The 18,187-nt window shown below is 40.4% G+C and overlaps 1 protein-coding gene across 1 annotated transcript in view; it reads right to left on the reverse strand.

Moving 5' to 3' along the window:
* Positions 1-4,041, reverse strand: part of LOC138302176 (olfactory protein-like) — a 55,576-nt gene extending 51,535 nt beyond the window's left edge. The window contains exons 1-2 of the mRNA XM_069242525.1: positions 3,878-4,041; positions 1,342-1,481 (exon numbers count right to left, since the gene is read on the reverse strand). Coding sequence (XP_069098626.1) covers positions 1,342-1,481; positions 3,878-3,976 — 239 coding nt within the window. The 5' untranslated portion in view covers positions 3,977-4,041. The remainder of the gene's footprint in view (positions 1-1,341; positions 1,482-3,877) is intronic.
* Positions 4,042-18,187: the final 14,146 nt, after the last annotated feature.

The following is an 18,187-nucleotide window of genomic DNA, read 5'->3' on the forward strand; positions in this document are numbered from 1 at the left end:
CAGGTGATGTTATTGAGAGAAAGAGATAGTAATGTTTTGAGCGACTATCCTAAAGAGGGTCAATTCACAAGACATGAACAATTCATTCACCATAACTATCCTGAACCATGTTTCTTCTGAGCCTGTTCACATCATGGGAAACGCCTTAGACATAATTTTGTCTTGTCCCTATACCCCAGTGGTGTTGCAACCATATTCAGAGTATCGGTGCTGCTCACTAGCATCAGATCAAAACAACATGTTACCAAATTTGCTTATGTTAAAAAATGAGCGAGCCCAACAACTAGGGCTAACCCCTTCAGCAGTTGAGTGTGGCGGAAGTATTTCTCCTGAAAGCATTTTTCTAAGAGTGGGACCCACACAATAACGGAACACTTGGGAATGATCAATAAAACTGAGTCTGTAACCTAAAGGTAAAGACAATACTTTATTTTCATGTTTTGATCTAAACTCTTCATTAAGCCTTGTAATCACTGTCTTCCTGGCTCTTGTGTCTACCAATATATCAGTTGCTAAAGGCATAACCGTGAAGATGCCATGTTTGCAAAACACCATTACGTAAAATCTAGTTTTCAAACAATTAATTTGAAAAATAAGGAATGTCTATTTAAATACTTTGATTGTTCTTTTTTTATCCATAAAAATTAAAAAAACTGATGACTACAGGGTAGAGTTCTGCACTGATGATGTTGACTGGAAGCAGCACATGTGGTAAATGTGAGTGAGTAGATGGGTTAGTGTAGAATGCAGAGATTTGTGTGCTGTTTTGTAGGTCTGAAGATGATGGAGAGTGTAGAATTGTAACCATTTGTCAAGGTAACTAGACATTTGTCAAAAGAGAGCTGCTAGGCTGATCTGATTGTGTCTTAAGAACACTTTCTACACTGTTTCCTGCAAGGCAAACAAACTTCCAGCTCAGATTTCTATAACAGGTTGTTTTGCTTTTGTATCACAAGGACCCTGCATGTCTCCAATGAAATGGTGAAGTAGTTAACATTTAGGTGGAGGGGAGCAGTAGTTTACTGCTAAGCATAAAGGCAGATTGGATATGGTCAGGTATAAGAAATGTAAAAACCGGAAAATGAACCTAACAATTCTGAATCTGTATTCAGGGCAAAAGGTTAAATCACTATTCAAGTATCAGAGTAAAAACGGGTCCCAGAAATGTCCACCAACACATGTAGGGCAAAATTAATTTTGACATGTATGCACACGCCTTAAACCAAAATAAAATAAGCTTTAAACTAAATCACCGTCCTATCCCATGTATAGTTCATACCCATAGCTCACTTTCTTGTCAATATGCTACTAGCTCTGTTCAGTGCTTTAGCCAACACTTACCCAGGGACGCCTGTGGCAGCATATAGGTCCCCGTCATCAAGTAATCTGAAAATGGTGATAGGCATCTTCATCATTGTCTTCATCTGAACAAATTGTGGACAGTCTGATGCCACTGCAACAGCATACCACTGCCCTAGAAACTAGACGGGAAGGGACAATAAATGACTACAGAATGAAGATATGCTAAAGCTGGTGGATGAGAACCACCTCTACCAGTGTCCATAAAACAAGCAGGAAAATTGCTTCAAACCAAGGGCATGGCAGTATTCTGAACTGGCAGCACTCTGAGCACTGGCTCAATAAAATAGCACCAGAAACATCTGCCTTTTTCACAGTACCTTTAAATGATCCCACGTTGATGCATCTGCTCAAAATTTGCCATGCAGAACCCTAATCAGAAAAGGATTGCATTTCTAGAGTTCCCTGCAGATTTGTCAAAATGTCATCCAGGTTATTGAAAAGTAGACCTAACGATATGTTTAAAGGGACTAACACTGTCACTGTATTGTGTACACATAGAGAGAGGAAAAGTGAGTGAGGGGGGCAGGTGCAGAAAAGGAAAGGGTACGTAATGGTTAACTGTGATAATATGGTCCCAAATTCCCATCATGTAGTCTATACACATCATATTCTTTACTCTTACACTTTTGAGTAATTCTACACTCTGATTTAGTAAGTAGTCAAAAGTAGTAGAGTTACTCAAAAGCGTAAAAGTAATTTACCCATCTAAATTACTCACAAGTTTGTTACTTTTGTGAATAAAATCTGCATTTTGTTAATACCCCAAGGCCCTTCAATGTGGTGGAGGCATGTACGTTTCACATTTGAAATTAATTTAGAGTATAGTTTTGTGAATGCCCACAACGTGGCAAACTTACTCAAAAGTGTAAATTGCTCAAAAGCGTAAGTTAATGAATCAGGCTCTAGGTTTCTAACTGGAATGGATGAAAACAATACTGGCAGAGATAAATCCACATAAGCTGCATTTTTGACACATAATTTAATAACTTTGCCAAATAATGTTATTATCCGTGATCCACAATCCTACTAGACACGAAAATGATAAAGCTCCGAAAAGTGGTTTAGTGCCGTCATTATGTTGATGAGATCCATTTTTCTTGGTAAATGGTTACATTTGTTCCATATTTTATAGCTCCTTGTGAAATATGGATAGTCATACCAATGCTTTTTGTGCAATAACAACACTCAATCTTGCAATACATAGTATTTATGCAGATGCGAGAATTGTAATATCCCCTTCCTTAAACAATGGCAATAAACTGCATGTTAAACTCTCTGCATCTGCATGTACCGTTTATCCTATGCTATTTTCCTCTGTACATGCAAAACTAAAAGATGTAATTGATTTCCCCAAAATACTTATAAGTACTTCTTAAGTGAAAGTGAGGTCCTGTATTGTAAATAAGACCTTGTAGCGCTGCCATGGATTTTTTGTTAATCTAAATTTGTTTATAAAGGACTGGGGGGATTAATGGCCCAGTTGTTTTTCTCTGTAAAAAGTTGAATCCATGAGAGCAGGAGTCTTTCTATTCTTTTATTTTCCTTTTGATTTGAGATCTCTTTGATTAGGTGTTAAAACTTCTTTTAGTCTCTGAAACGGAACATCTGTAGGCAGAGAAGTAGAATATTGTTTTGATTTATTATACAATTTAATATGTACTATGAAGAAAATCACCTGAGTATCAGCAATTTGTGATTCTGCATTTATCATTTTCTGCAATAAATAAATAACTAATAAAGATAATTATCTAGCGCACATTGTCTTTGGTCAGCGTGTGCTTGCCCTGACCTCTGATGTGCCCTTTCATAACTTTTTCATGACTTCCCAAACGAGTCCACTCATTTGGTCTTTAACCTTGGATTATCTTTTGAATTCTTGGCTCCAGGGATATCCACAGATCCTTAAATGTGCAAATGTACTCTACCTACTTCTAAAATTAAACCCATTCATGAACATCCTGAGCTCTTCTTAAAGCACTAATTTCCCAAAAACTACTAAACAGATTTACACGAAAAGAAAAAAGGCAATTTCCTTGAATAAAGTTCTACCTTTGTTCTACCTTTGTTCACAATTTGGTGGAATTCTATTTGTTTGCATTTACTGCGTCAAAGAGCAAAACTTTGTCTGGGAATTAAGATGGCAGATGGTAATGTTGGAGCCCCTGCTTTTTCTTGGGCCCTACTTGATGGATTAGCATGGAACTTGCCTAGAAGGACCCTAATTAGATGAAGCTTTTTTAAAGTTTTGTGCAGGTTAGACTTGACATCCTCAACGTGGTAATCATTGGAAACATGTATTAGATCTCACAGTAGACTATTGAAGGTGACTGAGGGTGGGGTTGCTTTGCCCTGCAGATAAAGTTCTAAATTGCTGCACTAGAATATCATAGTGATGCAATTTCGATTAAACATGCATTGGAGGTTGCACATTAAAGAGTAAATACTGTGTACCGCCATTATTCCTCACAGGCCTCATGATTTCTGTGCAGCAGATTAACAGAGTTATGACTGTCACCTTCTCAGTGTCAAAGTTGGCCATCACTGGAATCTCCATAGCCTGCACCTGAAGCAGGCCTGAGAAGAGCAGTCCAAGACTTATCCACATCACAGACATGATGGTCTTCAAGGTTTCACACTGTCTGTGACTTTGGGTCTCCTGTGGCTGTAGGGCTCTGTGTCTCCTGGGGCACGGGTGATTACTGGGCAGTGTGCTGCACACTTATACATCTGACTACAGGAAGTAAAGCAGGAAGGTTATGTGCTGCCAAGACTTTCTTATGCAACACATTGCACCACTGGAGATACAAGAGATAGCTTGATGCTCTAATGTCACTTTGATGCTGTCAGAAATGTCACCCTACTTGATAACACTGGCTTACTTACTCGATGTATGCGCTGATTAAGATAAGAAGATGTCATACAGCTAAGTAGTTTCCTTTATTGCTTTTTAAACATGGCCATTCCAGCTTGTCTGCTCCAATTGTGGTAGCATGTAAAGCGCAAGCTGACTGTATTGTCATGTTGTGATCTGTAAATATCATTTTTGCGGCCGAATGTAGACACATGCATACGCGGCAAGAAACATAGGAGAGCAGCGTGTGAGTTTCAAAAAGACCATCACTCACTTCACAGCGCATCTCTCGCCAGGCCCAGCAACCACTGCAAAGGTCAATTGAGGACAATAACAATCCGATTTAAGTTAGAAAGGGCCTTGGATCAAAACTCCTGCACCTGTTTCCCCTCGCATCTCAGCATTAACACTTCCATCAGGCATTGTAATGCAGTGTTAAGTGAATTTATAGAGCACAAAATCGACCAAAGGAGGCATCACAGCACACTACTCAGCAGGACCCAAGTGCAAATATATAGCGAAAAAGGCTCAAGAAAAAAGCAACATGTTACTTTTTTTCTGAAAAATAAATTAATTAATCTAGCTAGAAAGATTTTAACAAAGTCTGGATGCTAGAAAAGAAAATTAGCAATCTATGATGCAAGTCTTGCGTCTTGCAGAGTATTCTTTGCAGGGGTGTAACTTGGTCAGAAAGATTGGGGGGTGTGAGCTTCAGATTTTCTGACAATCAGTCTGGCATATAATGTTTAAATATATTATACAACAAGCAGGGTGCATGAGAGGTGACCAAGGGGCAGTAGAAAGGGAGAGGAATGTGGATTGGTAGGGCTACTAAAAGAGAAAACACAATATTTTGAGGAGTGAGATTCCAAGTGATATCTCACAATACCCGACTGAAAGCACACCCAACTATTTACCAGAAAATACACTTATTGGGTGTGGTGGGGTGGAAGCTACGCCCCTGATTCTTTGGACATGATGAGGTAGATTGGAGGGCACATGTTGGGCTGTAAAAAGAGAAATGTGTTTGACAAAAGTGTGGCAGGATGCTAAGAATGGCACAATAACACAGACAAAGACTGCAACTGCAGACTTTTGGCAATAAGGGAGCACTGTCATTTGCTAGATGAAAATGAACAGATTCCTAATAGGTCAGACTCAGGAGTCGAATTACTTCATTCCCGATCACCTGCAGATGGCCTGTAAGGTAGTTGGGTATCCAATACAGGATGCCTGTCATACATCAGTCTGGATTAAATAACTCCTTCTGCGACAGGGAAAGCAGGTCAGCACGAGTTTGATAATCTGTGGTTTAAAAGAAAGCTGATCAATTGATAGCGGCCAAAGGTTACATGTGATGCTCAGGTCCGGTGGACAGGTAGGGTGCCCAGGCAAGGAGCCTCCAAAAGAGGGGAAAGAGAGAGAGAGAGAGAGAAAGAGATAGAAGGGACTATCACTGCTGCCAGTTAAAAAAGGGCCCCTTTTGATTTTTGCACCATGCCCTGAAGTCATCATTCTGACACTTAATCTAGCAGTTCTGCTAGGCCTTTACAATTCTTCCAATTGAATATGGCATGCCTACACATTTTCCCCTTAGATAGAAGTCAAATCTTCCCTAAGTAAGCTTTTCTATTTTCACCTGACAAGTGGTGGAGCTCCACAGTTGGTGTTATTGAACTATATCCCACAAACTAGGTTCCTAACAGGAAATATCTTGAACACAAGGTTCCCCTGCATGACTCTTATGATCAGTGTGTTATTATACACAATCCTTCCTTCAGCAGAATCACATGCACTTCCCCTCTCAATAGAGGGGGTGGGCTAGGGACAGCTATGCAGTCATCTGTTGACCCCACAAATGTTTTCCCCCATTAGATGATCGTCTACACAGTTTTCCCCTGATTAGGTAATGTGGCACTGTCTTCTTCTTAGTATTTGCTGGTCCAACGAGCAGGTAAGTGGCTTGACTGGAGCACAAATTTCCAGCTTAGGGTTACAACAGCTTGAAGAGTGCTAGATTTTCAGGTTATCTACTGACTATTTGAAGAATTGCTATTTACATGAATTGTCAGGCAAATGAATTCATGTTAGATTTAATGAAACTGTGCCCCGGTGTCAGACCTTGTGGGCGAACATTATCCATCCCTGGTATAACTATCAGTGCAATCTGGTTCGAACAAGCTGTAAGCAAGACTCCCGAAAAGCAGGGTGAATGTTCTGTGAAACTGAAAACCAAGCACAGGTGTGTAAGCCATGTTGTGCTCACAAACCCAGTGATTCACGTCTTTTGAAATAGACATACAGCTTTTGGGTATTACGAAAACAATTTTGCAAGTTGAAAGGCATTTCTCACTTACAAAATGTGTTTAGCAACCTATTCCGAATCATAATTAAGGAGGTGCATTTAGTGTGATATTTTGCATGCTATATATCATTGGTTCTTTGCTGCAATTGTAGTGGGAAATCATTGTAGCAGTTACTCTCTCCTCAAATAACGTGGTGAGAGATTTGCAAAGGTGAAGTTGTCCCCATTAGGTGGCCTACCCTTTGGGAATCGTTCTTTGGGGGCAGTCAGGGGAAGTAGGTAGTGGTCAGCACGGCCAATGCCTGCTTCATCATTTGTGTTCCCTAGCTGGATATTTTTTAAGCAGCACCAGTTCTTTTAAGGAACATGGATACTTAAAAATAATGTTTCTTGTTCGGGAATGTAAAGACAGGGAGGATTTTCTACTGTTCATTGCAAGCCACTATCTCAGTGTCATTGGCTCACAAATATTGATATGACTAATTAATATTTATTAGGCAGATCATTCTGCGACCCTCTGTGACCAGACGTTTTGTGATGCAACCTATTAGTACATAGGCCACATCACAAAATTGCAAAAAATTCAAAAATTGGGTGTGCAATTTGCTACCACCTTTTGCAACCAGTCGTTTAGAACAGACCGTCTGGATTAGAACCTTTCCCACAAACATTTTCTAGCATTGTTAAGTGTACTGCTGTTAATGTTCCTATTCCAAGGGGGATCAGGCACACCACCACCAAAATACTTGCTATGCTGATATGTCAGTCTAATCTCAGAAGGGTTTGGGGGATGGGAGTTATGTCTTCGTGGCCTTGGTGGGAATAGTTTTCTACATCAGAGCATCAAAGAAGCCATGGCTGGTGTAGGTTCTTCTAATGAATATCAATTACTGTAGTTAAAGCATTATTAAGTAGAAGCATTTTGCTCAGCTCTTTTGGAGACCAGCCCAATCATCGATATTAGATACCTTTAAAAGCATTACAGTATGGGTTATACACAAGGAAGCAGAGGACATCTCTTTACCTGGTGTCTACATTGTAATCCAGCTCTTCTTAGCCATATCTGATAACTGCCAGTTGCTGGCAGGGGCACAGGCCTTCCCTTGTTCATTGCCTGATACAGAGTCTGCCTCTTGGCCTTCTCAGATGTAATTCCAGATTATCACACCAAAACTTTCATGGGATGTTCTGGGAGAAATGACATTCAAGTCGGTTTGATCAGCTATTCTCTAGAGATAATCCACTTCTAATCTAATAAAGATAGGAAGAAGTTTAACTTGTGGCGCCATCTTTACTTGGTCCATCTACCAGTTAACACAGATCAGATCAGAGGTGGTGGTGGGGGGAGAGAGGTATACATTGGAAAACAAAAGTACAGACAACTTTATTGTTAGTTCTGGTGTGGAAGGTTGCTCTGGATGCATTGCATGTTCAGACATAAAAACGCCCAATCTTGAGCCTTGTCTGAGCCTGAGATTGCATTTGAACTTGCCTTACATGTGCTCAATCTAGTAAAAACCAGTACTTCTTCCAAGAGGTGTCATCCCATAGGTGCTGAAAGCCACTGGTGTAGCAAGGGAGCCTTGGGCCCTTATGCAAAGAAGGAAAATTGGACCACAACTGCCTATTCAGTAGTAAAAGACAGTAGTGTAGTGTTCTCCCCAGCCTATTAACCTGCCAATGAATATACCACTCACAGAGCTATGTATTGCACATCTTTATTCTTCTGCCTGTAACAATGAACTCAACATTCTAAACCTCCATTCACTTCACTACGTTCTAATACTTACATCACAGCTCTCCGGAGTTATTAACGAGCTAAAAGGGTTCCATCATTCACACTCCCACAACACTACATCTCCCCCTCCGTTAAATAAAAAAAATAAAAAAATTATAAGAATATACACAATCATAGCAATTCAATGAACCTTCTTGGTGCTCTGATTACTCGTCGCAATCGTGTCTTAGGAAGCAGTGAATCAGCAACAGGAGTGTCTGTGATCTGTATTTGTGATGTAGGGAAAACAGCAGTATAGGGATTCCAATTGTCTGTTCTGAACCAGTCCCTACATTGACACAAGCATCTGACGAGTGGTGATTCACATGTATGAAATGCAAGGAAGCTCACGTAATGGATTTTTACGTACGTTAGGCAATCACCTTGTGTCCTTTGCTGGTTATCACATGGAATGGCTCAGCATCAAATGGAGCATTGGATTTACATTATCTCGGCTGATAAAAGAGCACTCGATATCCTCTTGTGAAGACAATGTCTTTTGCATGTAGCCTCTTGTCTGCATAGGCCTTAATTTTCTTTTTACAACCCAAGTCTTTTCTATGAGTTTCTTCCTCAGTTCTTGGTCTTGTGTTGGTCCATTGAAGTATCTTGGTTTTCATTTCTCTCCCAAACATCAATGTTAAACAGCTTTCACCTGTGGTGGGGTGAGGAGTTGAATACTAAGCTTGTAGGGTAGAATTCAAGACAGTCTTGAGGTTCAGCTTTTCCAATGCAGCACACTGAACAGCTTTCTTTAATCTGCTCATGGAACATTCAACAAGGCTGTTAGCCAGTGGCCAAAGAGGAGTAATCTTCTGACGCTTCACATTAAGGAGAATGATACAATCTCTGAATTCTTGACTATTGAATAGTGGGCCATTGTCAGATTTTAAAATCGCATGAATGACCCATGTCGCAAAGATGTCATCTGGTCTCTCAATTAGTCTTTCCTGAGTGATAGATGAGAGATCTTCTACAAATGGAAAAAAGGAGTATTCATCCGCAATCACCTTTCGGGGATGTCCTTTGTCAAGTGAACAGAAAAAGTAAACAGCAATTATTTCACAGTTATACTTTGGCAATTCTGACATGCTTAAGTGGTGATGAGTAATTCTCGATGACAGGTAGTTGCATAGATGGCAAGCCTTTAATTCTCTTTCAACTCTTTCATTGAGATGAGGAAACCAAACTCAATCCTGGAGAGCCTGTTTTGTGGCACCGATTCCACAAGGTCTTCATGGGGCACTTCCATTATCTGTTGTCGCAGACTCTCAGGACAATTCTTTTTCCCCTCAGGATATTGCCCTCTCTTTGACATTTTTAAATGTCTTGTGTTCTCTGCCGAGTCTGTTGATTCCTTGACTGATGTGTAATAATGTCTTTCCATTTTAACATGTCACTATCTTGACTCATGGCAGTGACAATTTCTTCCAATGAAATGGTAGGAGGCATGTTTGATTTCACAATAAACTTTATGTACGCTTCAGCTGTCTTAGAAGGAGTACCTTGACACTCCACAGGCACTCTGGAGAAAGAAGGGTTTTGATACTTCCCTGGATGATGTCAAATTGTGTAGTTGTACTCATGTACTAATAGGACACAACGTTCAATTAGAGGAGGTATCTTGGCCTTTGGATTGTCAAGGATAGTCAGCAATGCTTGATTATCTATCACAAGTGTAAAAGGTTTACAGTAAAAGAATATGTGGAAATATTCACAACCACACACCACTGCTAAAATCTCTTTTTCAGGTTTTGAATAAGGATATTCGGTCTGGGGCAAACATTTGCTTGCATATGCCAAATACTTCTTTCAGCATTTGGGAGTCCACTGTGCACCGTTGAGCATTTGGGTGTAGGATTGCGCCTAACCCGAACGGGCTAGCGTCAACAACAACTTCTGTGTAGGGCTTCAGATCAAAATTGTGCCATTTCAGTAGCATTTTAAATAGCTTGTTTGAATCTCTTAAACCTTTGCTCACATTCGTGTGACCAGTGAAATTAAAAATTATTTTTTTGCCAAGTCTTTCAATGGAGCACTTACAGAGGCAAAGTCTCATAGGTATCTGGAACAGTAACTGGCCAGGCCAAGGAATGATTGTAAAATGGGAACATCTTGTGGGAGACTGGCAGTTAGCAATGCTTGCACTTTAGCTGGATCCAGTGTTTTGCCCCCATCAGAAAATATATGGTCAAATAATTTTTGCTCTGTCTTATTGAAATCACATTTCTCAGCATTCAATGTAAAACCTGCATCAACAAGTAAACCACACTCCTGCCGGAGAGTTTTATCGTGCTCCTTCTGTGTAGCTCTGAAAACTAATATGTCATCGCTATACTTGAAAGCATTTATGGCAGGCTGTATGATACTTTGAATAACATCTTGAAAAATCTCTGCATCTGATGATATACAGAAACCTAGTCTTTTTTTATCGAAAAGGTAGTAATGTACCTGCACTTCTCCTTGAGTTTCAACTGATGATATCCTTTATTTGAATGTAGGCAAAAAAATACTTTTGCATCATTTAATGGCATTCATGTCGGCAATATGGGGGCCTGGATGTCATTCTCTTTCAGCTGTCTTGTTCTCTTCACGCATATCCATTCTGATGCTTACAGGTCCTTCACTGTCCTTTTTGGGCACTACCACAATGGGAGAAACCCATGGCTTTGGACCAGTACAATGCTCAAAGATGTCATCTTTAAGTAATTATTCAAGATCCTTTTTAACAGCTTCTTGTAAATGAAATGCAGTTCTTTGGTGCCTTTGAACAACAGGGTGGACATCCTCAATATTACGCAATTGTACTTTCATAGTCTTAAGTTTTCCTAACCCGTGAAACAACAAAGGGAACTGACTTACTATTTTGTGATGAGCATTCATGCATGGTTCACTGAGATCATCCCATATCAATAGCTGTGCTGAAAATAAGTAGACAGGTACTTGATGCCATACTTTGAAGCACTTTTGTTTGCTTCTGTTTCATCGCTGCTATGAATAAACCTTTACTTTTCAAGGGATCGATGAAGCTTATGTGTACGCTTTAGTTATTGATGGCGTCAAAGGTAACAATGAAGATATTTCATTATATTTCTCCTCAGGCATAACTTTTATCGGCACACCCCTGTTGGCAATGAAAGGTATTGAACAGCTGTTCATTTTCAGAGTAATATTCGGACAGTGTTTGAATGACTTTGGTGCTTTTTTCATACCGACTTCTCTTTGACTGGTATTTTTCTTCACATGCAGCCAGTACAGCATGCACACATTTTTCCAAAGTGAACATCAACATTGTGCAACCAACTGATTCACTTTCCCCTAATGTTTATAATGGTGAACTTTTCGATGATGACTCAGATGAGATGAACTTCATTGGCTGTTTATTTGTCTCAACTGATGTTGTCCCTTACCTTGTGGGCTTGCACTGAATGTTGCTTCTGAGACAATTGGTCGGCAATTTTGTTTTCTCATTGTGACACACTTACTTTTTCCTTCTCCTTGTAAACCTTTGCAAAATGGTTTACTTTTCCACGGCCTTTGCATAGCTGTCCAATAGCCGGTCATTTACCTTCATGTAGAAAGGACAATCCACACCTGAAACAAAATTTCTTTTTTTCCTTTGAGATATTACCTAGTGTCCTTCAGCTTTATGTTTCTGCTTGCTTTTCATGCTCATGACTGACTTTGTGCACATCCGGCCTCCATGTCAGCAGCTTGTCGAATCACGTGTTCTGAAGCTCTGGCAGCCATGAGAACTTGCTTCAGACTGAGAGTTTCTCTCAGCATTCGTCGCCTGAAGAAATCTGACAGACATCCATCAATACCTCTGAGACATATTGCTTCCACATCATTAAATTCATTGAACTTACAGTGTTTGATGAGCGCATCCAGTCGCTCAACAAATGAGTCTATGGTTCCAGCAACTCTTTGTTATTCTAGACTGAGAATGTACCTTTTGTAATCCACATTCGGCATTGGATTGAACTTGAAATTCAAGGCTTCCTTAATTTGACAGTACGCAACTCCATTAGCTCACAACATTTTCATTATGACCTCTTTTACACCATTACAAGCACGATTCTTCAGGTATCTGATATTCTTTTTGTTATCTGTTTCTTCTAGCACAATTATTAAATTGTCAAATGTCTCTATCCAAGCAGCCCTTCTATCACCAGTATTTTGCTTTTTGGTGGTATCAAATGGTGGTGGTTGTTTCAGGAAGGCGGTGGCAGTCAAACTGTTAACGGGATTGGAGTTCTCTCTAACTCCGCGTGCTGATCTTGGTGAATTTGTTCATGCGCACCATCTCTGAGGCCTTTTGATGTGCTGACATCTCTGTCATCTTGGAAAGTCGGTAGAACTCTGACCTCTCTCTCTTGGTCTCCATTGGAGCTCTTCACTTTCTGCAGACTTCTAGATTTGTGATGAGCTACCACCCAGCAGTTTTGGTAGTTTGGTGCTTCCGGCATTGAACAGCTCAGTGAGCACAAGCTTTGTGCTTCTTCTTGGGTCTCTTCGCCCGCCACTGAGGTCGTAGAGCTCTTCTGCTTGAGGCTCTGGTAAGTGTTACAACAGTATGCTTTGTTATCAACTGTTCTGTCAGCTAACACTATTTTCTGTATGTGTTTGTGGTCACCTTTAGAGTTATCACTCTGTTCACTGTATAGCTTAATATTGTGTAGCAGTGCTGTACCGCTCTGTAGGACCCTTGTGTCAGGGAGACCAGATCCTCGGGGCCTGCGCACGTTCCCAACATGTCCACCACTAGACAGCTCCAAAACTCTGATAGAAATATCACAGAGCTTGAGAGAGTCCGAGTGGGGGAAAAGGAGATTAGGTAGGGAACAGCTGGGAAGGAGACCTGTAGGAAGCAAAAGGTTAAACAACACAATATCAAGATATAATCACATTGACTATCACTAGACTATGGTTCTAAGCGTTGTCTTATTGTAACCATGGATAACCTAAGAAGTGACTTTAACTAGACCTCAAGAACTCTGGGTACCTGGAAAAAATCAAGAATGATTAATGCAATGTTTCATATGAGCTTTTCATAAAATGTCACAAAGTGTCTAGAAATACAAGAACCTTCTAGAATAATGTTTCAGAACAAACACTGCATCTTTAGCATGAGGACAAAAGACAATCTGAAACATTCCCTGGAAAACAATAGGAATTGTACTAGGGGCTTAATATGCACAAAGAAAGTCAAATTTAGAATTTTGCATCTTCACTGAAAATCCAAATGTGTGCACTTCAACAAACATTACACATCAAAGTTTTTAATTGCCATGAAATGATCGCGCACACTGTTTCCGATCTGAATATCAAGTTTTACATGCTGGAAATGATTCACGCACACTGTCGATTCTAACAAGAATATGCAAATGCCATGAAATGATCGCGCAAGCCGTTGCGATCTGAACACCAGGTTTTACATGCGGTAAATGAATCGCACACACTGCCCATTCTAACAAGAATATGTAAATGCCATGAAATGATCACGCAAGCCGTTGCCGATCTGAACACCAGGTTTTACATGCGGTAAATGAATCGCGCACACTGTCGATTCGAACAAGAATATGCAAATGCCATGAAATGATCGCGCATGCTGTTGCCGATCTGAACACCAAGTTTTACATTAGAGCAATGATTTGCATACTCTGAAAGTTTCACGAGTAGGCCCAAAACTCAAGAGTCTTTTAGAACGGGGTCGGGGGCCCAGCCCGACCTCGTCTTACCACCCTGCTCAAGGATCACCAAGATACTGCAGGCAGGTCTGGAACGTCAAGGTAGGCCTCCGGAACAGGAGCTCAGGAAATTGCTGCTGCTCTGCACCAGGACCTCTGAATAGTGAGCACGTGGAGCTGGGCTGGCTCCCTTATATACAGTCTGGCCCATCCCACAAACCACACCCAGTCATGCTGCAGAGAAAGCTTCTAGAAGGTCCTAGAAAGGGACCACACCCTAACACACTCAGTAAGTCTGCAGAAATACCTTGCAAATGAACAGTTATTTCAAACATCATGAATAGTGTTTTTCAAGGTTAAAGTCTGCAATGCAAAAGGTTAACATACTGCATATAAACACAATGCATGAATTATGCTCTTGCATAAAGGCTGGGTTTTTGCATTTTTGTCACCCGTAGAGGGCGCACTGTCCTGATGTTGACACCTTGTTAGTAGGTTCTTGGCCACCGTAGACTTCTCAGTGAAGCTTTCTTTTTCTTCAAACGCTTCACACCGACTGGAGTTGAGCTTTGACCTCACACACGCCAATCATTGATTCTGCACTTCGACGGAGGCACACATGGCACACACAAGCAGTTTGCTTGGACCACAGCAAACTCTCTGGAAGAGTGCTGTCAAACTTCGGGTTACTTACCCCCTATCTCATTGCCAGTTGTACCATCCTCCCCAGCATGGATACCCGCCAATGAATATGCCACTCACAGAGCTATGTATTACACTTCTTTTTTTCTGATTGTAACGGCAAACTCAACATTCTAAACCTGTATTCAGTCAGTCACTTTCTAACACTTACTTCACAGCTCTACGGAGTTCTTTAGGCGCCAAAAAGGTTCGTCATTCACACTCACACGACACCAAAAGTAGTATTGGGGGTGCTGTGATGCCATTTCAATTGTGCTGCCACACCTGCTTTAAAATGATAGCTACACCCCTGCAAGAAACATCTCTGTCAAAGCAAGTTACTGGATATTTGAACTTTGATTATTACCCCATTGAGTGTGCTGTTGAATTGTTATGATACAATTATATTAATCTGTTCAAACTTAGTAGTGATTGAATGTTCTTCTGTTCCAGCTATTTATTATTTTTTACATCCAGAAACTGGCCATACTATTTACATTTCCTCCAACATTATAACACCCATAAACTGTGTAAACTAATCTTCACAAATAATAAGAATCACATTCAGAAATTAATAAAACGTTGAACACAAGCCTGCAGTACCCAAAATAAATGCATACCAGCATCTATAAAAAGTAATTTAAACAAAGGATGAGATTTCACGAGCACAGCAAGAAACATGTGAATCATTTTGTTAATATGAGATATTTTTGGAAAATAACATTTGTACCCCCCATAGGCATGCAATTGTGTAGTTACCAATTTGGTTAATTTGTGATTCCACCAATTTCATGAATGAATTACTAAAGGAGCAAATCAGGAGTAAATCAGCAACTCTCCCAGCCCATCAAATTCACGGTTCCCAACCACTCCTCCTTTAGATCATGGTAACCACCCCTTGACTACTGCTAGAGCTAATGCCAATCAAAGGTGATGACCCATCTGCCACAGAGTCACCATCATTTATGCATTCAAGCATTTGCCCTAATTATGGCAGCACCCCAGAATCATATTTGTTATACCTCGGTTTGCCATTCATCTTCAGAATAGAAATTCCTTCAAGGCTGGCACAGAACTCTAGGTGTAGCAAGAAGTCCTTCAATAGGGGATGACAGTCACAGAGACCGTCAATTGGGTACATATGCAGGCTAATTTCTTAAATGCCCCCTCAGATTTTTATTGCCACTTGCTTTATATTTTTCTGATTTAACAGCATTAGTGAGAATTAAAGTCAACTTACCACCTTTATTTTGAGGGTATGTCCTGTAGGCATTAATTACCTTCTGTCAAACTTAAATAAACCTTCACAAACATTTTTCCAGTTAATTGTGTTGGTTTTTTGTGCCTAAAAAGAGAACTCCACTGTGCTAATTTAACAATCCCTTAGGAATGATCCATAGTGTTCTCATGCATGCATAAGCAATAATGACTAAGCATGTGATATGCCAACATGAAACATTAATATGGGTCGTAGCCATGTATATCTTTCCACTCATTGACAAGGGCCAATAGTCCCAGCCATTATATGAAAGGCCTAGATCAGTAATAAGCATCACTGACTACAAGAAATGAGTGCCAATGGCAGCAGCATCACTGGCTACTAGTAATGAGTGCTAATGAGAGCAGCATTAAGAAGCATCATTGACCTCAGCATTACAGAACATTATTGGCCAATGGCAATAACAAAGACCAGTGTCCCCAGAGTGTAGTGACCATGAAAGGGTCTAGATGTTAATGAGCATCAATAACCCCCTGCTGTAGTGAGCATTAATAACCTATGACAGTTAAGAACATTAATTCCTAAAGAGTGTAATCAGCATAAATATATTCGGGGTCTCCACAACCCTCATAGATGTTTCCAAAAAGGGGATTCACAATCAATTCTATGGTGTTGCCACACAAAGTATTAACACTTTAAAGGAGACACTAAAAATAGAGTTTTTTTTCTTTAATAATCACTCCCACTGTTTGTGAACACTTAAAGAGATTTTTTAAAAGTATCTTTACATTTACATTCCATTCTAAGTGTTTTGAGGGAAAGGAAGCCTCCAGAGAGCAATGAAGGTAGGGCAAATAGAGTACACCTTCAACTCCCAAATAGATCAGGGATTGAAGGGAGATTTAATCCTTTTTTCTAACTTTAGTTCCCCGGTCAATGATGACCACAACATCTCACAGATGCCCTGCTGCTTTGGGGATTCTTGTCATCTGGTTTGGTCCTACATCAACCACATTTCTTTGGAGGTCATAATCGAGTAGAAACTATGACTCATTTGAGCAAAATAAGTAGGCAGTACAACGCATACATTGTGACATAATGGGAAATTTCTTGAAACCTAACTCCTGCTCAGACCTTACTAAATAAGCAGGTTTGAGGAAGACATTTTACAAATGTCTTGTTAGCAGTATGAGCAATTAAAGGCATGTCAGGTTGGAAAGACACTTATCCTGGAGAAGAAGAAATGGGATATTCCTCTCTCAAGAAATCATGCGTTAGGCTGTAAAATCAACAAAAGCAGATATTTCCTGCCCTTAGAAAGCAAAACAATGGTTTTAGAAGAATGGGTGGGTGAGAGGATATTCCAGCTTTCTGAAATTATGTTGCCAGTCTGGACCTTGCCATGAGCAGCGATACGTCTGAAACAGTGTCATATAAGCTGTTACAAAAATTGTTACAGCTGCATCAGGTATTTCTACCTTCCGTTTTGGAGCCTCACACAGTCTTCATCACCTTGGAGGCAAACATGAAGTTACTAAACTATGTCACTATAAGAATTCCACCCCAACTGATTTCCTAATTGACAAATGCTGGAGGGAAGCTTTAGTAGATACTTACCCTCAGAAAAGGATTAGCTTCATTAAAACGTACTACACATAATTTGCGGAATAGCAGGAATGTAGGAATGCATTGTGCAGCTCAAGGTGAAACACTGGAGGAAAATCTTTAATTACCAGGCAGACATTCAGAAGTTTAAAGTAACAGTAAGCCATCCAAGGAGGAGGCTCTAGTTTGTCTTTGACTGGTCTAGCATACTAGACACAGAAATCAAATATACACAATGGGCACTCTGCAGTGTAACATGTGTAGCATCAATTAGGAAATTAGGGCCAGATGTAGGTAGGGAAAAATTAGCGACTCGCAATTTCCGACTTGCTAACTGCAATGCAGGAAGAAAGTGCGAGGACAATTTGAGACTCGCAAATGGAGTCGCACCGCAGATAGCGAGTCCGCTGTTTGGGAGGTCGCTTTTTGCGACCGCGCAAAAAACGGACACGCAATTTGCGAGTGGGTGTCGCAAATTGCGACTGTGCCGAAAATTGAATGCAGGTGCTGCAGAACACTCTGGAAAACACTTCCTGGCACATGATGATGACATCACAGCCAGGAAGTTTACAAAGACACCTGGGAGGAGGGAGGACCACACCCATTTCAACTGCAGCACTGCAAACACACAGAGCTCCAGCAACCATGGAAGAGAACCCAAGGAAGAGGAAACTGAAGTTTGCAGAAAAAGAGTTGG

Source organism: Pleurodeles waltl, chromosome 6 (genome assembly GCF_031143425.1).
Source record: "Pleurodeles waltl isolate 20211129_DDA chromosome 6, aPleWal1.hap1.20221129, whole genome shotgun sequence".
Lineage (NCBI taxonomy): Eukaryota > Metazoa > Chordata > Amphibia > Caudata > Salamandridae > Pleurodeles > Pleurodeles waltl.